The 22365-nt window shown below is 46.7% G+C and overlaps 1 protein-coding gene across 1 annotated transcript in view; it reads left to right on the plus strand.

Annotated features, from left to right (window-relative positions):
- Positions 1-22365, plus strand: part of PRRC2B (proline rich coiled-coil 2B) — an 82118-nt gene that overhangs the window by 15502 nt on the left and 44251 nt on the right. The window contains 6 exon segments of the mRNA XM_033194270.1: positions 2407-2509; positions 5258-5330; positions 10734-10877; positions 13254-13495; positions 13937-14058; positions 14518-14660. Of these exon segments, the coding sequence (XP_033050161.1) occupies positions 2407-2509; positions 5258-5330; positions 10734-10877; positions 13254-13495; positions 13937-14058; positions 14518-14660 (827 nt within the window).

Below are 22365 nucleotides of genomic sequence, written 5' to 3' on the forward strand. Positions count from 1 at the left end.
ACTGGCTGCTGTCATCATTCCATTCAAATGGTACTCATTCCATTTACACCATGAGCTCTGGAACAAAATGAATATTGCACATTTTAATGGAAGGACTGAAGTGCCTCTGCACCACCAAAAGTTCTAGAGAGGACAGAGCATTACTCCCTCCTGTTGTCCAGCCTTTACTCTGCCTTGGCGGCTCCGGTGAGGACTAGTTGTGTTGGAGCATGTCTGCCAGGGAAGAGGTGAGGACGGAGTGTTGGTGAAGGCACAGATCCCGGTGTGGTTCTCTGCTGCGCCGGGCCACATCCTCCCACCAAGGTATCAGGTGGCAAGTGGGCCCACAACGTGGGGACTCAGTCCTTAGTTTTGGAGAACACAAAAGTGCGGCTTCCTGGAAGCTCCTCTATTAGGTAGAAGGAGATGTGAGAACCTAATCAGTACCTTCTGTTTGTAATAATCACGAATGGTGAGTTGCCTGGGTCAGGTGAATCTTGGAAGATGGTGTCTGTATAGAGTTTGGCTTCCATTTACAGATAAGCCACTTGTATTGGAGGAGTTCCCATCAGGAGGGTGGCTGCCCTCTTTGAATCTTGTTGAGTGGAAAGTTGCCTACAGTGACTGGAGGGCTGAGTTAGAGCAGAAACCTTCATTCGGCCATTTTTTGTTGATTTCATCACTTCACCTGTGGAGTGTAAATTCACTGACACAGCCTTTTTTGGAGGGCAGCCTGGCAATCGTTTAAACTTCAAAACATCTTTTGATCCAGCATTTCCATTTCTAAGGTCGTATGCCATGGAATTACTTACAGAAAAAGGGTGCAAAAATATATATTTTAAAAATTCTTGACTGGGTGCGGTGGCTCACATCTGTAATCCCAGCACTTTGGGAGGCCGAGGAGGGCGGATCACCTGAGGCCAGGAGTTCGAGACCAGCCTGACCAACATGGCGAAACCCCGTCTCTACTAAAAATACAAAAATTAGCTGGGCATGGTGGTGCATGCCTGTAATCCCAGCTACTCGGGAGGATGAGGCAGGAGAATCGCTTGAACCCGGGAGGCAGAGGTTGCTGTGAGTGGAGATCGTGCCATTGCACCTTAGCCTGAGTGACAGAGCGAGACTCCATCTCGAAAAAAAGAAAAAAAAATTCTTATTATAGGCCGGGTGTGGTGGCTCACGCCTGTAATCCCAGCACTTTGGGAGGCCGAACTGAGCGGATCACATGAGGTCAGGAGTTCGAGACTGGACTGGCCAACGTGGCGAAACCCCATCTCTACTAAAAATACAGAAATTAGTCAGGCATGGTGGTGCATAACTGTAATCCCAGCTACTCGGGAGGCTGATGCAGGAGAATCGCTTGAACCTGGGAGACGGAGGTTGCAGTGAGCTGAGATCATGCCACTGTACTCCAGCCTGGGCGGCAGAATGAGACTCCGTCTAAAAAAAAAAAAAAGTCTTATTGCAGTTGTATCTGAAAGGGGGAAAACAACCCGTTTGAATGATTGGTTAAATTATGACCTGTCTAGTTGTATTATGTGGTCATTAAAAGCAAAAGGAAGATCCATTTCTATGGTGATGAAAAGATATTCAGATGCATGAAGTAGAAAAAGTCATAGAGCTTTATGTATGGGGTCACTCCACTTCTGTTGGAAAAATACTATATTCCTGCAGTGTAAAACTCTGCTGGTTAAAAACAAAACTATATTAACAGATATAGAAAAGTCTGCTTGGAGTTTCTTTCTGGATGATGAGATCATGATGTTCTGTGTTATCTACTTTTATTTATAAGTTTATTTTTACTATGAGCATGTATTTCTTTTATAAGCTCAGAGAGGGTTAAAAAGTCACCCCTCTGAGTAGGTATGGGCTCTGGGTCTGGAATAAGGGGCACAAGCCTTTCATTCCAGTGATTCAGTTTCCCTGTTGGCGAATCCTTCACTTTCATTGTTTACAGTGAGCTTTTAGTTTTTGCAGACAGAAGGCTCTACAAGAAGGCAGAAAAGTTTCATTTTTAAAAAAGGAAAGGCCAGGCAAGGTGGCTCACACCTGTAGTTCCAGCTAGTTGGAAGGCTGAGGTGAGAGGATTGCTTGAGGCTGGGAAGTGGAGGTTGCATTAAGCCAAGTTTACCCCACTACACTCTAGCCTGGGTGATAGCATGAGACCCCCTGTCTCGAAAAAAAAAAAGAAAGAGGCAGAGGACTGTCTTGTGCTAATTTTAAATGCCAGTGACTAGAACTAAAGCATGGTTTGTTTTCTCATTAGTTTTTGCCAGCATAAAAATCTGCTGGGGAAAGTCGTATTTTTGTTGGCCAGAGGAGGTCTGCTTCCTGTGAGCAGCTGCACAGCTGTGGCTCCTGAGAACGCAGAGACCTGGCCAGCGCACTCTATGCGGTGCCTGACCCCACTGCCCTGCCTTTGTCTAGTTCCAGTGCGACGGCCTCTCAGCCGCCGGAGTCGCTGCCGCAGCCGGGTTCGCAGAAATCTGTCTCCAATTTGCAGAAACCGACACAGTCAATCAGTCAGGAGGTAGGTGCTGGGACTCCATCCCAATTGTTTCCTGGGCATGGTAGCCCCTAAATGTCCTTGTTGCTGGGGGCTGGGAGGAGTTGCTACTGAGAAGTGTGGTTGTACATGGCCTGTCTATTCCAGAGGCACACCCAATGAGTGACCAGCATGAGAAACTGTCGTGGTCACTGGTGAAGAAATTTAATCTGCAACTTGTGGAAAAAGACCTCAGATATGGTGCCTGTTGACTTACCTTGAGGCATAGTCACTCAGGCTGGACTGCAGACTAGTTCAGGGTGAAGCTCCATGGAAGCGTCACGTGATCTCCATGGAAGCTTGGGTCACAAGAAGACAAAAAGTGGCAGGTCACAGAAAGGTTCACTGGCCGGGTGAGTTCGAAAAACAAAATGAAGCGAGCTCCTTTACTGCAGTACTTTTCAGTGCCTTTCATGTGCTAATACCTACTGTGGCTCTCTAAGAAGAGGATATAATGGGCAGCAGTCCCTAAATTTATTTGTCCCAGGAAACATTTCTTCACCGAATGTCTCTCGGGACTAATATCTCTTAGAATACGCTTTGGGAAATACGAAGCTACAATCCTTTAATTGTTGATACATTTTAAATGTTTCTCTAAGCAGAAAGTAATGTTTTTCACCAAGCAAGAGCTCATAACACACTCAATCCATCAGAGTCTCGCTCCGGGTTTCTAGAGATTGGCAGGAGGATATACTTAGCCGGAGCTGGAAATCTGGATGAGAAGTCTGAATTTTTTAGAAGATGAAAAGGAATGTAGACATAGATACCTCGTATTCACCAGCTCTCTTGGCAGCGGGAATGAACATATTTTGGTTTTGCATTGCTGCATGGGCAATATGAGATCTCAAATGTCATCCCCTCTCTGCTGTAACCATACTCAGGAAAGTCTGTGGCTTTGCCAGGACACCCTCTCCCCACCTAACACTGAACTGTGCTTTTAAAATTAAAGACAAAGAAGAAAAGAGGGGTCTGTGATCGTGCAAGACGCCCTTTTCATTGGCCTAAATCTACTGGGACCTTAGGCTAGTCAGAGTATTTAGAGTTGAGTTCCTTTCTGTTTCGCAGAATTTGAAAGAGAAGGAGTGAGCTGATAGAGCTCAGAGATCAGATTTGCCTCTGAAACCTGTTGAAGATGTATGTGCCCAGACCCCCACCACTGGGGGGAACTGTGGGTGAGGTCCTGGGCATCTGTTTGAATGAATTGCTGAAGGGGCAGCTCTATGCCAAATAAGGGGAACCCATTCTGGCCCTGGCACAGGGGTCACCATATCCGGTGCTCAGTGCTGCTTTGCTGCTACCTGGTGTCTCTCACATGTGAGGCGCAGGTAAGAAGAGGCACCGGTGTTGGGCGAGTTTTAGAACATCTCCACGGAGGGATCACAGCAGCTCTGCCCTTGGGATGTAGTTTGCCAGCAGTCTCAGTAACACCTTCTTGGTCCTATGTGTGCTCTTTCTAGTTTAATGCCAGGGGAGTCATCCCTGTGACTGCAGAGGGGAGGGGAGTAGAGGGATGGGATTGCATTAGCATATTAAGGGCCCTCAGTGGAGACCTTATGTGGAGGGGAGCCCCTGTGCCCCCTGCTTGCTGCTGGATCTGAAGGCCTCTAGCCCAGCTGTGGGATGTATTTGGCCCCAGCTGCACTGCTTCCATTGTGCCACTGACCCCACCCTTCTGTAGTCCATGGTGGGGAAACTCTATAGGCGCCCCCGGCCACCAGTTTAAAAGCATTCAGGGCACCTCTGTGATGAGTAAATGGATTGCTGTACCCGGTCAGCTCTGCATCACAGACAAGAGAGACAGTTGTTTGCCTTGTGAGTGGATGGTGCTGGCTGAGGTGGGTGGGAGAGGGTAGTGATTTAATATGGCATTTCATCTAGTAAGTGGGGAAACTTCACAAAGCAGCAGCTTGTTTTGTGTATTTTTACCTTCAGTTAGAAGAAGGAGGCTGTAAGTTGAATGTTAGTTGAATGGAAAAGACGGGGTGAGCTTAATGGTTAAGAGACTCGAAAGGGCACGGGACATAGGCAGGCTGGAGACTGGTCCTGGTTCTGCTGTTCTGCATCTGACTCAGTCACTCTTCTCTGAGCCTCAGTGGTGAATGTGACTAGAGCCTCCCCAGGGTGTGGTGAGCATTTGGTCAGGCTGGGTGTGCCTCGCATAATGCTCACCCTGACGACTTTTCAGCAGAGGTGACCTGGTATGGTTCTCAGGAGGGGAGCTGTGCCTTGTAGAGTCACAGTCACTACTGTGCTGTGACTGGCCCACCCAGCTCAAGATCTGGCACGTTGGCCTTCCCGTGTTCGTGTTCCTCGTTAGCAGCGGTGCAGTTTTAAAAACACGTGCCGGAACTGGGCCTTAGTCTTTGTCTCTGGAGCAAAATAAAGTAGCTCTATGTGGACATGGGAGGTTCCAGAGCACCGCATAGAGGGAGACAGGTTTGGGTCCTGGCTTTGCTGTGTCACTGTCTATGTGACTTGAAGCTGATCACTCCCGAAATCCTGCTCCTTGTCTGCAGAGTGGGCCTGGCATTTTCTGGTCCCTGGGACTGCTGTGTGGAGTGTGCATTGCAGGGGTCGTTCAGGGCTTCGCTGCTGCTCAGAAAGTGGTGGTGTATGGATCGGTATAGGGTTCAAATCTAAGGGGCTGGCCTCTCAGCACCTTGTTGTAATGGGCTCTTACTGTACAATGGAATAAGGGAGCTGGCACTCTTCTGATTCTCTTCCTTCTTTCAGAATACAAATTCAGTGCCAGGTGGACCAAAGTCATGGGCACAGCTGAATGGAAAGCCAGTAGGACACGAAGGTGGTAAGTGTGCACGTGTGTGTGTGTGTTTGGGGACAGTGGGGAGGGGGAGGTAAATGCCTTTTCCAGAATGTCTGGTTGGGTCTAGGCACCCAGAAGCTTTGAGGACTCTTTTTCCGCAAAGAGGTACCGTTCTGTGGAGCCCTTGCCTGTGCACAGCAGGGCACTGACTCTGCAGAGGGGCCAGCTCTTTGGTTTCTTTGGATGAGTGCTCTTGCTGAGACAGGAGTGCTGACTGGGCTGTGCTGCTGGTGGGCTCCTGTTTGCTCCGCGGTCGCGGCGTTGCCAACACCATCCGCTTCCTCTCTCCTGGGACCGCAGGAGGGAGGTGTCACGTGGTGTGGCTTGGGTTGTTGAAGAAGCTGGCCGTGGGGTTGGAGTGGCCCGCCTGGAGGATGTTCTATCCAAGCACTCCGAGGGTTACGTGGTGTTAACAGAAGTGCTGCGCCAAACACACAGGAAGCTCCCTGGAAGCGGAACCCACTGTGCTGCTTCCGTGGAGCAGCTCAGGAGAAAGATGAGGGCGATGGACCGAAGGAAACAGTGTTCAGAGTTTTAACAAATAAATGCATGGGAATTACACATTCACATGGCCTCCGAGGCAGGCCCAGGATAGTGGGCTAAAGCAGTTTGGTGAGTTCTGTGCATCCAGGCTGCCCTCCAGCCCCCACAGTCCTTGGAGAATGTGGGTCAGCAGATGTTCTTGAGAAAACCAGAAGATCTGGATTTTCCACATGAGCTCTTCTAATTTTTGATGATGGTCTAATTTTTTCAGACCAAACTAGGCAGCAGCTCTGAGTGGGAAGGAAAGTGGTCATGGTGTGGGCAGACGATTCAAAGGAATATACTGGGGAAGGCCCACAATTCACTTTCTCCTGTAAAGCAGCACTGACTGCCCTTTTTTACCCTTTGCCCCCATCCTGGTATCGCCTTCTGCCTCCTGCGCTACCCCTGCCAGCCAAGGCTTCACCAGACTTGGTCTTTAGTAGCCTACATTAGAAAACCAGCTGCACATCCTTCATTCCTTGAACCTCACCCCCAGCCTGCCATGCCTAGGAGGTCCTGCCCCTTATGGGTTGAAATCCCTGTGCTCAAAGGCTCTTCCCTCAGTCTCCAATGGGAAATGACCGATCAGTCAATGTGCCAATTGGATTTCAATGCCCCAGCCTCTCCCAAGGGGCTGAGGGTACAGATCAAGTGCCAGCAGGAGTGCGGTGGTGCGATTATAGCCATTGCAGCCTCGATCTCCCAGGCTCAAGCAATCCTCCCACCTCAGCTTCCTGAGTAGCTGGGACCACAGGTATGTACCACCACACCTGGCTGAATTTTTTTTTTTTTTTCCATTTTGAGTAAAGACAAGATCTCACTATGTCGTCCAGGCTGGTCTTGAACTCCTAGGCTCAAGTGATCCTCCCACTTCAGCCTCCTGAGTAGCTGGGGCTGGGACCACAGGCGCATGCACCACCACACCTGGCTTATTGATTGATTGAGTGATTGATTGATTGATTGAGATGAGATCTCACTATGTTGCTCAGGCTGGTCTCCAACTCCTGGGCTCAAGTGATCCTCCTACCTTGGCCTCCCAGAGTTTTGGGATTACAGATGTAAGCCACCGTGCCTGGCCTCAAAAGGGTCTTTGAAGATGCTTTATGAAGAACATTCACTGGACTTGTAACTGGTTCTTTGGCTTTCCATATCTTATATTTCTGTAAGGTAGAATTTTTTGTTTGTTTTGTTTTTGTTTTTGTTTTTTTTGAGACAGTCTTGCTTTGTCACGCAGGCTGGAGTGCAGTGGCATGATAGCTCACTGCAAACTCCATAAGGTTAGAATTTTTAAAAGTAGATAGAATATATTAATTTTTATTTAAAAAGAACTACAAAAGTTAAAAGAAAAACCCCTGTATAAATTGGCCCAACTCCTATGGAAGCCAGTTTGGCACTGCCTGGCAAAATAATAACACATAATACCCTTTGACCTAGCAAGTGCACCCTGAGGAAATTACTCTACAAATTATACATGCCCATGTGTGAAATGACCTGTGTACAAGACTATTCACTGCAACATTCTAATAGCAAGAGATTGCAAACAGTCCCTTGAAATGCCTGTAAAATTATGGTACTTTAATGAAATATGATTTGGCTATAAAGAAAAAAAGCAGTTTTCTATTGATTTGGCAAGATCTCCAGGTGAAGAAAAGTACAGAATGGTATGTATAGTATCTTACCATTTGTGTAAAAAATGGGGATGAGGGCTGGATGTGGTGACTCACACCGGTAATCCCAGCACTTTGGGAGGCTGAGGCAAAGGGATTGCTTCAGTCCAGTAGTTTGAGACCAGCCCGGACAACATGGCAAAACCCTGTCTCTATAAGAAACACAAAAAATCGGCCGGGCGCGGTGGCTCAAGCCTGTAATCCCAGCACTTTGGGAGGCCGAGACGGGCGGATCACGAGGTCAGGAGATCGAGACCATCCTGGCTAACACGGTGAAACCCCGTCTCTACTAAAAATACAAAAACTAGCCGGGCGAGGTGGCGGGCGCCTGTAGTCCCAGCTACTCGGGAGGCTGAGGCAGGAGAATGGCGGGAACCCGGGAGGCGGAGCTTGCAGTGAGCTGAGATCTGGCCACTGCACTCCAGTCCGGGCCACAGAGCGAGACTCCGCCTCAAAAAAAAAAAAGAAACACAAAAAATCAGCCAAGTGTGGTGGCAGACACCTGTAGTCCCAGCTACTTTGGAGGCCAAGGTGAGAGGATTGGTTGAGCCCAGGAGTTTAAGTCCAGCCTGAAAAGCATAGCAAGACCCTATCTCTACTCAAAATTTAAAAAAAGAAAGAAAATAATTGCAGGCAGAAACCTGCCAGCTCACAGAATTGACGCACTGGGCAGGGTGGGGGCCAAGTGTAAAAGTCAGTTTTGCTTCCCCATCTTGTGCTAGAGTCACGCGTCTATGACACTGTCAGGAGTGTGGGGATTGGAGGGTGTTGTCCACAAGTGTTTTCATGACTCTTTGGAATTCAAAAGGGCTTTTCCTGAATTGATAGACTCAATTGATAGGTCACCTGAAACAGACCCGGGAGACCTGATTGCACGTTTGGGCAGAGGTCAGAGACTCAGACACCAGCTGCTACCCCACCAGTGGCTCAGCCTGTGACCTTGGAAGAAGCCCCCCGACTTTCCTGCCTCAGTTTCTTATGGTGGGGAACAGATGGCAGGTGGACATCATAAAGCATTGGGACCTTATGAATACTGGTATTTTGCTGTGAGACTTTTTTCCTACCCTTTATCCTTATTAAGATTAATTCATGCTTACAGTAATATCTTCATGATTCTTGAAGCAGAAGAAGGAGATGGAACAGCAGTATTGGACAGATGCTGGTTATTTTCCTAATTTCAAATCTACCATATTTTGTATTTTGTTTTTTTTTTTTTTTTTTGAGGCAGGGTTTCGTTCTGTTGCCCATGGGGGCTGGAGTGCAGTAGCACAAGTTTGGCTCACTATAGCCTCAGTCTCCTGGGCTCAAGCAGTCTGCCCACCTCAGCCTCCCAAGTAGCTGGGACTCCAGGCACATACCACCACGCCTGGCTAATTTTTGTGATTTTTGTAGTGATGGGATTTCATCATGTTGTCCAGGCTGGTCATCCTGTATTTTAAAAATGAGAGTTTTTATTTGATTCTTGCCAGTGACCTTCTACCATAATGAAGCGACTGAGTCAGAGCCCCCTTCACAGAGCCCCAGAGCTGCTTCATGACACTTGGAGGCCATCTCTGGCTGACCATTGGTGAATGGTGTCCAGTCTCACCCTGTCAAGTTTATTTGAGCAAATTGCTGCCACATGCCTGTGTGGTGATCCAGCCGCGCCTTGCTGGCACCGTCAGCTTTAGTGAACAGGTCCATGGATCAGTGGTGCTAAGAATAATTTAAACTGCTTAGGGGAGGACTGGGGTTTAGCTGCATAGGGAACAAGGCATTCCACAGGGGGCCATTTGTTGTGTGGTGTCGCCCCTGTTCCTAGATTTCTCCTGTCTGGAGTGTGCTGCGTATTCCAGATCAGAAGACGTGCCATTTTTAATCTGTTCATCTGAAAATGGTGGCAGAACCTCTGCTAAGTTCTGTGTGTAAGGGAACAACATTAGGAAAGTCTTCTTCTCTAAAGCAGGTTGTAATGTCAAGGAATGAATGAAAGAATGAAGAAATAAATTGTTCCCAGGATTATAAGAGTGGAATGTTTGGCCTTGCAGGGCTCAAGGAACTTAGTGGAAAATGCAGAAGGACAGGTGAATGAGGAGGTCCTTGTGTGTACATCTAATTTCCACCTGATCTTACCAGCAGCTTTTATGTTATGTTACGTTATGTTACGTTACGTTACGTTGCTTCTTTGAGACGGAGTCTCACTCTGTTGCCCAGGCTGGAGTGCAGTGGCTCACTGCAAGCTCCATCTCCTGGGTTCACAGCATTCTCCTGCCTCAGCCTCCCAAGTAGCTGGGACTACAGGCGCCCACCACCATGCCTAGCTCATTTTTTTTTTTTATTTTTAGTAGAGACGGAGTTTCACCATGTTAGCCAGGATGGTCTCAATCTCCTGACCTCATGATCCTCCTGCCTCGGCCTTCCAAAGTGCTGGGATTACAGGCGTGAGCCACCGCGCCCGGCCTGTTTTATTATTTTTAGAGAGAGGGTCTCACTTTGTCACCTAGGCTGGAGTGCAGTGGCGCGATCTTGGCTTATTGCAACCTCCACCTCCCGGGCTCAAGCGATCCTCCTACCTCAGCCTCCTGAGTAGTTGGGACTACAGGCGCCTGCTACCAAGCTAATTTTTTGTAATTTTTGGTAGAGACAGGGTTTTGCCATGTTGCCCAGGCTGGTCTTGAACTCCTGAGCTCAAGTGATCCACCCGCCTCGGCCTCCCACAAGTACTAGGATTACAGGTGTGAGCCACTGTATCTGGCAAAAGCAGCATCTTAATCCTTTTGGGGTCGCCTGGGGCAGGGATGGCAGCATTCTCTGTAGGTGTTGCCTCCACAGGAAAGCAGTTGACTTCTTGGCCTCCCCTGGGCTGATTTTATAGGAGGCGGTGCTTGTCTGTGGCCCCAGGCAGTCAGCAGAACCTTCCCTGCTGGGGCAGGCTGTGGCCTGGAGTTGCTGTGCTATCTTACCCCATTCCCTTTGTAAGCAGGCACTGGTCCCTGCAGGTCAGCTGGGAAGGGGCATCGTGATGTCAGCAGCAGCCTCCCTTGCCACCCTCAGCGCCCCCCTGGTGGCATCTGCCAGCACAGAGCACCCTTGTGACAAGGCTCCCTTAGAAAGCCCACTTGCAGGCAACATGTCTTTCAAGGTGTGGAGCTGGGAAGCAGACGACTGTTGACTCCATCTCACTTCCTCCATGTCTACCCCGTCTTCTTGACAGGTTTAAGGGGCTCAAGCCGACTGTTATCCTTCTCTCCCGAGGAATTTCCGACGCTGAAAGCAGCTGGAGGGCAGGACAAGGCTGGCAAAGAAAAGGGCGTCTTAGATCTGTCGTATGGGCCAGGACCAAGCCTCCGCCCTCAGAGTAAGTGACCGCAGCCTCTGGGCACTCGATGGAGTCACAGAACTTCCTCCCCTCATCTCTCTGTGCTCCTAGAAGGGTGCTGATGTCACTGGGGTCTCCGGTTCGAGCTGGAAACGTGGCTCTTTGGCTCGTACCTGATCTGTGCGTCCATTGGACTTGCTGCCTAGGCCATTGGGCATTGTGCCTTTTTTGTCTCCTGGGTTGGGCCAGGCCTGTCCCCTCCCCCTCTGTCATCCGGTTGTTAGTTTTGCTGTGCCTGGTAACTGTGGTAAGGCCAGACAAAGGACCAATTAACTCAGGTCCCCAGTTCAGGAGCTTGTTTTCTAAAGCTCCCAATCCTAGTTGCGCCTAGTCAGAATCACTGGGGAGCTGGTGAAGGAGTCTGATTTCCAGTCCTCCCTTCCCCCAGCCCAGTTAGGACCTGTAGTTTTAACCCATTCCTCTGGGGATTGTGACTTAAATCAGCCGGCACTGTTCTCTACTGCTCCCTCATCTTAGGTCGGCCAGGGAAGGGGCCAGATTGTGTAGCACTTCTTGCTGGAAATTTCTCCTTGGAAGCCGAGGGTGGCTGAAGGTTAAGGTGGTGTTTAGGAATGCGATTTTCCATGTGTTCTACTCAGGGATTTTGAAGTGGCTCATGTAGTCCAGGGAACTTGATCAGGTCTTGAAACGTGAGGGCCTTTTGTTTGCTTGTCTTGAGGCCTCTCCCATTCAAGTCAGAAGTGATGTCCTGTAAGTCAGTGATCACTGTGGATGTGTCTTACTTAAACCAGCACTCACTGCCTTTCCAGTGGCCCACACAGGACTGGTTTATTTTGCTTCGTAGTTTTTTTTTTTTTTTTTTTTTTTTTGAGATGGAGTTTCACTCTTGTTGTCCAGAGTGGAGTGCAATGGTACGATCTCGGCTCACCACAACCTCCGCCTCACGGGTTCAAATGATTCTCCTGCCTCAGCCTCCCGAGTAGCTGGGATTACAGGCATGCGCCACCACGCCCGGCTAATTTTGTATTTTTAGTAGAGGCGGAGTTTCTCCATGTTGGTCAGGCTGGTCTTGAACTCCTGACCTCTGGTGATCCGCCCATCTCAGCCTCCCAAAGTGCTGGGATTACAGGCGTGAGTCACCGTGCCCGGCCTTTTTATTTATTTATTTATTTTGAGACAGAGTCTTGCTCTGTCCCCCAGGCTGGAGTGCAGTGGTGCGATCTTGGCTCACTGCAACCTCTGCCTCCCAGGTTCAACTGATTCTCCTGCCTCAGTCTCCTGAGTAACTGGGACTACAGGCGCCCACCACCATGCCTGACTAATTTTTTGTATTTTTAGTAGAGATGGGGTTTCACCGTGTTAGCTAGGATGGTCTCAATCTCCTGACCTTGTGATCCACCTGCCTCGGCCTCCCAAAGTGCTGGGATGACAGGCGTGAGCCACCGCGCCTGGCCTGTTTGCTTCATTTTAGGGGACATGAATTATATCTTTCTGGGATTCATTAAGATGAGCTGCTTTGTGGGACTATAAAAATGCGGACATAGAAGAAGCTTCTAAGCATCAGTTCCATCTCCTCATTGGAGAAGACGAGGACACATGGATGGGGTGACCTCGCCTTGCCCCAGATCTCACAGCAAAGGGGTTGAAGAACTGGGGTCAGACACGGCCTGGGTCTCTTTCCCTTAAGGGTTGTGTAACTCAGAGACTGTTGTGCTTCAGCTTCTAACCAAAAGGTGACCGAAAACAAGGACCTGTTGTCTCATTTGATTTCTTGTTGGCCTCTAATAATTTCCACCCGATCTTACTACATTTGGCAATAGAAAGCATCATTTAAAAAAGACAGGTCGGCAGGTTTCTGCCTGTGGGCTACACAAGTGCCCCGCACCTCCGCTGGAAGGACAGCAGCTGCACTTTGCCTATTTTGTGGGCTGGGGGATCTTTATTAAAAGGTGCCACTGCTAATCAAAGCCTGAAACCACCGCGCCTGGAACTCGCTCCTGTTTTAATGTGTAGTCCAGTGCTGACCTTAAGTGGGCTGGTCAGCGTTCATTGAAGGAATGACCCAAGGCTGTTTTCATCAGGGCCGTCTTCCTATCTCTGGGTAGAAGACTAGGGGGAAGGGTGGTGATTGTTACTCACTGATGAAGCCTTCTCTCTGAGTAGATCTCATTTTATATTTCACAGTCAGACTTCCCTCAGCAAGTTCATCCCCATTGGCCAAGGGTCTGCCCCAACCTTCCCTGACGGATTTTAACAGTTCTTCACTTTTGGTGTTTTTTGTTTTTCATTTTATTTTTTTGTTGAAGGAGGGGGTCCCTTGACCTTCAGAACCTCATACGATCCCTCCTTCCCCCTCCTCTTCCCTCTCCCCTTTTGCCCCCTTTCAATTTCCAGATGTGACAAGCTGGAGGGAGGGCGGTGGGCGACACATAATTTCTGCCACGTCTCTGAGCACCTCCCCAACTGAGCTGGGCAGCAGGAACTCGAGTACGGGAGATGGAGCCCCCTCCTCGGCATGTACCAGCGATTCTAAGGACCCCTCTCTCCGCCCGGCTCAGCCTGTCCGAAAAGGGGCTTCACAGTTCATGGGAAATGTATACCACCCACCTACATACCATGATATGCTTCCTGCTTTTGTAAGTCTTCAGAGTGTACTTTTTTCCCCCCATCAAGTTGGATTGTGTCCAGCAGATAGGTCAGGTGGTTGAATGTCCCCCTTGGGGTCTTCTCTTGGCCCTGTTACCCTACTTCTGAGGCTTCCACTCGTTTTGCATTTTCTCTCCCTGCTTTTTAAATCTTCAGGGCCTCTGGCTTCTTTCCCTGGTGATGTGGATATCATTTTAGCCTTTGGTTCTTTAGAAACAGGAGAGGCAGGTTTTCCCTGACATAGGTCCCCAGGTCTACTTACTGACAGCAGGAATGAAATGGGGGAGATGGCGGTAGGATTAATTAGGAAACCCCAAGACTTTCCTGTTTCTTTTTCCCATTTTCCACTTGACAAAACACATTCTGATTTAAGTGGAGATTGCAATTTGGGCCATTACCAGCAAATCCTGTTCATCGATGTTATGTTTCAGATGTGTTCGCCAAAGTCATCAGAAAACCAGGGTACAGTGGAACGAGGCTCTTTTCCCCTTCCTCAGCTCCGCCTTGAACCTCGAGTTCCTTTTAGACAGTTCCAGATGAATGACCAAGACGGGTGAGTCCATCGTGTTACAGTCACGTGTGTAGAGATGAGTCCGGTGGTGATTCTGGTCAGGATGAGGGCATGATGAACAGAAAGTGCTGTGTCTCCTGGAGACCACAGAGAACTTTACCAGCTCAGCGTGGCAGGGTGTGTGGGGTGGTGGCTGGAATTCAGAGCTGATTGAGAGATTGAGTCATGATTTCAGGTGCCTGGTAGAGTTGAAGTTCTGGCACGTGCATGTTGCTGCTGCCCTAGGCCTTAGCGACCAGCATGTAAAACTGCAGGACAAAGCAGAACTTCTTTCTGGGATGTACTTGTTTGCGCATTATATATTTCTTTTAAAGGAACTGATAGAAATATTAAACATGAACCTTTGCAGTGTGGAACTTATTTTTGGAAAGGTATTTGATTTTGCTTCCGTCTGTAGACTGAACATGATTCCATCATCTTTACTTTTCTCTCTTTTATCAGAAAAGAAAACAGGCTGGGAGTGTCTCGCCCACTCCGCCCGCTAAGGCAGCTGGTGGAGCGGGCACCACGGCCCACCATTATCAACGCAGAAAACCTGAAGGGCCTTGACGATCTGGACGCCGATGCCGATGATGGCTGGGCAGGTGGGCAGAGAAGCACGGATGGTTTAGACGGGCAGGGCCAGAATACATCTGTGCTTACCAGGGATGGAAACCCCGTGGCGCCACCGTGTGTTTTCCCTTGGCAAGATAGGGACTAAGAGCAGGACAGGGAAGCAGCCCCGATGCCCTCCTTCCTCATTTACTCCCCAACTAGCGGTTCCTTCCTGGCCAAGCCATTAGCTTCTTTTGGTTTTTAGTCTTGACCTTACAGTTTTGTTGTTAACTTTTAAAAAATTATTGATGATACAAAATTTAAACAAAAAAGAAAATAATAGCTCCCAACCACTGATCACTCAGGTTCAATGAGTACCAGTGTTCTGCCATTCAGTTTTTGTTTAATTTTTTTCCAAGAGACAGGGTCTCAGCTACTCTGGGCATACTACCTATTGGTTAGCCCTGCTTTGCAAGGAGCAGTAAAAAAAAATAAAAAGGAAGGCTGGGCACGGTGGCTCACGCCTGTAATCCCTTTGGGAGGCCGAGGTGGGCAGATCACGAGGTCAGGAGATCGAGACCATCCTGTCTAACATGGTGAAACCCTGTCTCTACGAAAAATACAAAAATCAGCCAGGTGTGGTGGCGCACACCTGTAATCCCAGCTACTCAGGAGGCTGAGGAAGGAGAATCACTTGAACCCAGGAAGCAGAGGTTGCAGTGAGCTGAGATCGTGCCACTGCACTCCAGCCTAGGTGACAGAGCGAGACACCGTCTCAAAAAGAAAAAAAAAGACGGATAGAGAAAGGGTCTGGCTGTGTTTCCCATTCTGGAGTGGAGTGGCTGTTCGCAGAGTCCATCATGGTGAACTGCAGCCTCAAACTCTTCCTCCTGCCTTAGCCTCTGGAGTAGCTGGAACTACACGTGGGTGCCACAAACCCGGCTTGTTCTGCCACTCTTACTCCTTTATCCCTACCCACTCCCTATCCCCCAACCTGATTATTTTCTTTCATAATTCTTTTTATTTATTTTCAGGTAGATTTTAATTACAGTGAAAGGCACTCATGTCACATTTTACCTGTACAGTTTTACAAACGGATACGTGTATATCATACACATCCATATCCAGAGAGAAAGAGAGAACATTTCCCTCACCACCCCAGGCTTCCTCATTGCCTCTCCAGAGTTCTGCCCTGCGGCTGCTCACCGGCCTGCTGCTCTTCTGATTCACTTTACCCTAGATTAGTTTTGCCTAGTTATCAAGACTTCAGATGAGTAGAGTCATACAGTTTTTACTCTTGTATGGCTTTCATATTCATCAGTGTTGTTTATATGTCAGTTGCTTTTAGTTGCTGAGATATGTCCTAATGCATCAATATACTGTAATTTGTTTATTCATTCAAAAGCCCCACTCTACACCATACTTCTGTTTCTCTTGGGTAAATATCTAGAATTGTTGGGTCAATGGGTAGGCATAGGATTAAGTGTTTAAGACCTGTCCAAACCTTTTCTCCTGGTGGTTATGCCATTTTACATTCCCAACTGCAGTGTGTGAGAATTTGGTAGGTCTGGAGCTTACATTTTGGTGTTCATCTTTTTTTTTTTTTTTAAAGAGACAGGGTCTCACTTTGTTTCCTAGGTTGCAGTGCAGTGGTGTGATCAAAGCTCACTGCAGCCTTGAACATGTTTGTCTTTTTAATTTTAGCCATTCTAGTGGGTGTTTAGTGGTGTCTCATTGTGCTGTTAATTTGCGTGTTGCTGATGACTAATGATGATAAACACACTTTTAGGTGCTGTTTGACAACTGATATATTGTCCTTTGTTTGGTGTCTGAATTTTAAAAAATTGAGTGGTAGGATACCAGCCCTGGATACAGACCCTTTGCAACTTTTATTTTGCAAATATATTTACATATCGGATTCTTTGTCTTAATTTTTTTAAACACTGTTTTGATGAGCAGAAGTTTGAATTTTGAAGTTTAATTTATAAATTTGGGTTTTTTGTGGTTATTATTTTTGTGTCCTGTTTAAAAAAATGTTTGCGGCCGGGCGCGGTGGCTCAAACCTGTAATCCCAGCACTTTGGGAGGCCGAGACGGGCGGATCACGAGGTCAGGAGATCGAGACCATCCTGGCTAACATGGTGAGACCCCATCTGTACTAAAAAAAAATACAAAAAACTAGTCGGGAGAGGTGGCGGGCGCCTGTAGTCCCAGCTACTCGGGAGGCTGAGGCAGGAGAATGGCGTAAACCCAGGAGGCAGAGCTTGCAGTGAGCTGAGATCCGGCCACTGCACTCCAGCCTGGGCGGCCGAGCGAGACTCCGTCTCAAAAAAAAAAAAAAAAAAGGTTTGCTTTCCCTTGGTGGTAAAGATATTCCTAGATGTTTTATAGTTTTAACTATTAATTTTAGGTCTTTGATCCACATTGGATTAATTTTTGTACATGGTATAAGATAGGAGTCAAGGTTTGTTTTTTCCCATATGGCCGGTTCTCCACAACATTTGTTGATAAGACTTTCCCTATCGAATTGCTTTGGAACCTTTGCCAAAAATCAATTGACTATAAAAGCATTGGTCTATTTCTGGACACTGTTCCATTGATCTATTTGTTCCTCATGCCAATACCACACTGTGGGTTTATAGTAAACTTTTTTTTTTTTTTTTTTTTTTTGAGACGGAGTCTTGCTCTGTGGCCCAGGCTGGAGTGCAGTGGCTGGATCTCAGCTCACTGCAAGCTCCGCCTCCCGGGTTTACACCATTCTCCTGCCTCAGCCTCCCTAATAGCTGGGACTACAGGCGCCCGCCACCTCACCCGGCTAGTTTTTTAATATTTTTTAGTAGAGACGGGGTTTCACCGTGTTAGCCAGGATGGTCTCGATCTCCTGACCTCGTGATCCGCCCGTCTCGGCCTCCCAAAGTGCTGGGATTACAGGCTTCAGCCACCGTGCCCGGCCTATAGTAAACTTTAAATTTCAGTAGTGTAAGTTTTCCAACATTGTTCTTTTCCAAGATTGTTTGCTTCCGCATAAATTTAGGATCAACCTGTCAGTATTTACAAAGAGCCCGCGGGCATTTTGATTAGGATTATGTTGAATCTGTGATGAGATAAGTGACATCTTAATTTTTTGTTTGTCTTTTTTTCCGAGACAGAATCTTTCTCTGTCGCCCAGGCTGGAGTTCAGTGGCACGATCTCGGCTCATTGCAACCTCCTCCTCTCAGGTTAAGTGATTCTTCTGCCTCAGCCTCCTGAGTGGCTGGAATGACAGGCGTGCACCACCATGCCCAGCTAATTTTTGTATTTTTAGTAGAGACGGGGTTTCACCATGTTGGCCAGGCTGGTCTCGAACTCCTGACCTTGTGATCTGCCTACCTCAGCATCCCAAAGTGCTGGGATTACAGACATGAGTCACTGCGCCTCACCTGACATCTTAACTTTGAAACTTGGTGGTGTTTTTTTTTTTTTTTTTTTTTGATATGGCTGGAGTGCAATGGCATTATCTCAGCTCACAGCAGCCTCTGCTTCCTGGGTTCAAGCAATTCTCATGTCTCAGTCTCCCAAGTAGCTGGGATTACAGATGTGGGCCACTTCGCCCAGCTAACTGTTATATTTTTAGTAGAGATGAAGTTTCACCATGTTGGCCAGACTGATCTCGAACTCCTGACCTCAGGTGATCGGCCTGCCTTGTGGCCTCCCAAAGTGTTGGGATTACAGGTATGAGCCACCATGTCCGGCCCTTAATTTTGAATCTTTAGGTTCAGGAACCTGGTGTCTCTCTTTTTTAGGGCTTTCATTTCTCTCAGCAGTGTCTTCAGAGTTTTCATGTAGAGGTCCTGAATGTTCTATTGTTAAATTTATTCTAAGGCATTTTATGGTTTTTTGATGCTATTATAAATGGCATTGATTTCTAAGAACGATTTTATTTTTCAAGGGTTTGCTGTCGTTATATAGAAAATATAGCTGAGGCAGGGCGCGGTGGCTCACGCCTGTAATCCCAGCACTTTGGGAGGCTGAGGTGGGTGGATCACAAGATCAGGAGATGGAGACCATCTTGGCTAACATGGTGAAACCCTGTCTCTACTAAAAATACAAAAAATTAGCCAGGTGTGGTGGCACGTGCCGGTAGTCCCATCTACTTGGGAGGCTGAGGCGGGATAATTGCTTGAACCGGGAGGCAGAGGTTGCAATGAGCCAAGATTGTGCCACTGCATTCCAGCCTAGGTGATAGAGCAAGACTTAGTCTCAAAAAAAAAAAAAGAAAAAGAAAATAGAGTTGATTTTTGCTTTTTTGTATTCACTGGTACCAGACACTTTGTTGAGTACATTAGTTTTACTAGTTTTTGTTGATTTCTTAGAGTTTTCTACATAGACCCTTATGGAGTTTGTAAATAAGGAGTTGACTTTTTCAGATTATGTGCCTTTTATTTATTTATTTGTATTTGCCTTATTGCACTGTGATATACTTCTAGTACAATGTTAACCTCAAGTTCTTTCTGATCTTAGAACGAAAATGTTTCGTGTGTCAACATGAAGTGTTAGCTGTGGGTTTTTCAGAGATGCTGTTTTTCAGGTTGAGGATGTGTTGCCTTCTGAGTCTAGTTTGCGGAGCCTTTGGGTTTTTTGTTTTTTTAAATTATGGATATTGCATTATGTTCACTGCTTTTCTACATCCGTGATCATATTATTTTTCTCCTTTATTTTGATAATAGATTGCATTGATTTTTTTTTTTTAATGCTAAACCAACCTTGCATTCTTAGAATAAACCCTCCCTTTTTGTATGCCTAGACCCAGTTTGTTAATATGTTGTTAAAGTTCTGTCATGAGGGATATTAGTCTGTAATTTTCTATTCTTTTAATGTCTTTTGTCAGGTTTTGGTATCAAGTTATGCTGGGCTTATAAAATGAGTTGTGGAGTGTTCCTTCTCTACTTTCCTAAAAAATAAGATTGGTATTTTTGTAAGATTGGTATTACATATTTTTCTTTTTCTTTTTTTTTTTTTGTTTTTTGAGACAGAGTCTCTCACTTTGTCACCCAGACTGAGTGCACTGCTGCAATAATGGCTCAACGCAGCCTCAAACTCCTGTGCTCAAGTGATCTTCCTGCCTCACCTTCTGAGTGGCTAGGATTACAGATGTGGGCCAGTGTGCCTGGCCAGTATTACTTTACCAGTGAAACAGTTTTGCCCCTGGAGCTTTCTCTTTTTTTTTTTTTTTTGAAACGGAGTCTCGCTCTGTCGCCCGGGCTGGAGTGCAGTGGCCAGATCTCAGCTCACTGCAAGCTCCACCTCCCGGGTTTACGCCATTCTCCGGCCTCAGCCTCCCGAGTAGCTGGGACTACAGGCGCCCGCCACCTCGCCTGGCTAGTTTTTTTTAGTATTTTTTAATAGAGACGGGGTTTCACCGTGTTAGCTAGGATGGTCTCGATCTCCTGACCTCGTGATCCACCTGTCTCGGCCTCCCAAAGTGCTGGGATTGCAGGCTTGAGCCACTGCGCCCGGCTTTTTTTTTTTTTTTTTTTTGAGACGGAGTCTCGCTCTGTCACCCAGGCTGGAGTGCGGTGGCGCGATCTCCACTCACTGCAAGCTCTGCCTCCCAGGTTCACGCCATTCTCCTGCCTCAGCCTCCTGTGTAGCTGGGACTACAGGCACCCGCCACCACGCCCGGCTAATTTTTGTATTTTTAGTAGAGACAGGGTTTCACCGTGTTAGTCAGGATGGTCTCAATCTCCTGACCTCGTGATCCGCCCATCTCGGCCTCCCAAAGTGCTGGGATTACAGGCGTGAGCCACCGCGCCCGGCCAATGTTTTCAGCAATTTATTTGATTTGATTAGTTAGGAGACTGTGCAGATTTCCTATGTCATTTCCTGTAAGTTTTTCAGTAAGTTGTGTTTTTTGAGGAATTTTTTCATTTCTTTTGAGTTGTTTAAATTATTAACATAAAGTTGTTGAAAATACATTACATTATCCTTTTGATGTCTGTAGGATCTGTAGTGATTTTTTTTTTTTTTTTGAAACGGAGTCTCGCTCTGTCGCCGGGGCTGGAGTGCAGTGGCCGGATCTCAGCTCACTGCAAGCTCCGCCTCCCTAGTTTACGCCATTGTCCCGCCTCAGCCTCCCGAGTAGCTGGGACTATAGGTGCCCGCCACCTCGCCCGGCTAGTTTTTTTTTTCTTTTTTTGTATTTTTTAGTAGAGACGGGGTTTCACCATGTTAGCCAGGATGGTCTCGATCTCCTGACCTTGTGATCTGCCCGTCTCGGCCTCCCAAAGTGCTGGGATTACAGGCTTGAGCCACCGCGCCCATCCTGTAGTGATATCTTTTAATTCCTGATAATTTATATATTTCTTTTTCTTCATTTCTGCCAAGGAATCGAATTAAGTTTTATTAATCTTTACGAAGCAGCAGCTTTTGGCTTTGTTCATTTTCTCCATTGTTTGACTTGTTTTCTGTATCTATTTTACATGATTTTTTAAATCATTGAGGCAATTTTTTATTATTGGGGCATTTCTAGATTGCTAGTTTAGATGTCTTATAGCCAGAGAGCACATTCTGTATGATTTCAGTTGTTTTCAAGTTAGTAAGACTTGTTTTATGACTAAGATATGATCTGTCTTGGAGAATATTTCAGGTGCACTTTGAAAAGTATATATTCTACAGTTGTTGTTGGGCGTCATGTTTTGTATGTTCCAACTTAGTCAAGGTGGTTGATGGTGGCATTCAGATCTTATTGTATATTTACTGATATTTTTGTCTGCTTCTGTCAGTTAAGGAAAGTGAGATGTTAAACTCTAATTATGCATTTATCTCTTTCTCCCTTTTATACTGTTGGTTTCTACTTCATTTATTTTGAAGCTGCTTACACACATTTATAGTTTCCATGCCTTTCTGGTGTGTTTCTACATTTCCCTCCTTATCTCTAGTAGTCTATTGTCTTGCAGTCTCTTTTGTCCTGTGTTCACCATTGCTCTGACTTACTGTTTCCAGGGAATATCTTTTTCCATTCTTTTCCTTTAAACTCCTTTGTGTTTGTATTTAAAGTGATTATTTAGTAGACAGCACATAATTGCAACTTGCTTTTTCAGTTCCTAACTCTGCCTTTTAATTAGATTGAGTTTTTGTTGTTACCTTTTAAAATTTCTTTTATTTTAACTTAATTTATTTTTTCTAGAGATGGGGTCTTGCTCTGTTGCCCAGACTGGTCTTAAACTCCTGGGCTCAAGCAATCCTCCCGCCTTAGTCTCCTGTGTAGCCAGGACTGCAGGCATACATCATAGTGCTCAGTTAGCCTTGTGTTTGAGGCAGGATCTTGCTGTGTTGCCCAAGCTGGAGTGCGCTGGCACAGTAACAGCTCACTGCAACCTCAACTTCCTGGGCTTAGGTGATTCTCTCACCTCAGCCTCCATAGTAGCTGGGACTACAGGTGTGCACCCCTGTGGCTGGCTAATTTTCCGTATTTTTAGTAGAGATATGATTTCGTCATGTTGCCCAGGCTGGTCTCAAATTCGGGCCGCAAGTGATTTTCCTGTCTCGACCTTCCAAAGCGCTGGGATTACAGATGTGAGCCACTGTGAATTATATGATTATATGATTCACATAATTTTAATATAATTATATGATTGACATGATTGTCATATAACATAAAATTTACCTTTTAAAGTCTATGGTTTAGTGGTTTTTAGTATATTCACAAGGTTGTACAACTACCGTGACTCTTCAATTTCAGAATATTTCCATCACTCAAAAAAGAAACCCAATACC

Source organism: Trachypithecus francoisi, unplaced genomic scaffold (assembly GCF_009764315.1).
Source record: "Trachypithecus francoisi isolate TF-2019V2 unplaced genomic scaffold, Tfra_2.0 Contig01585, whole genome shotgun sequence".
NCBI lineage: Eukaryota > Metazoa > Chordata > Mammalia > Primates > Cercopithecidae > Trachypithecus > Trachypithecus francoisi.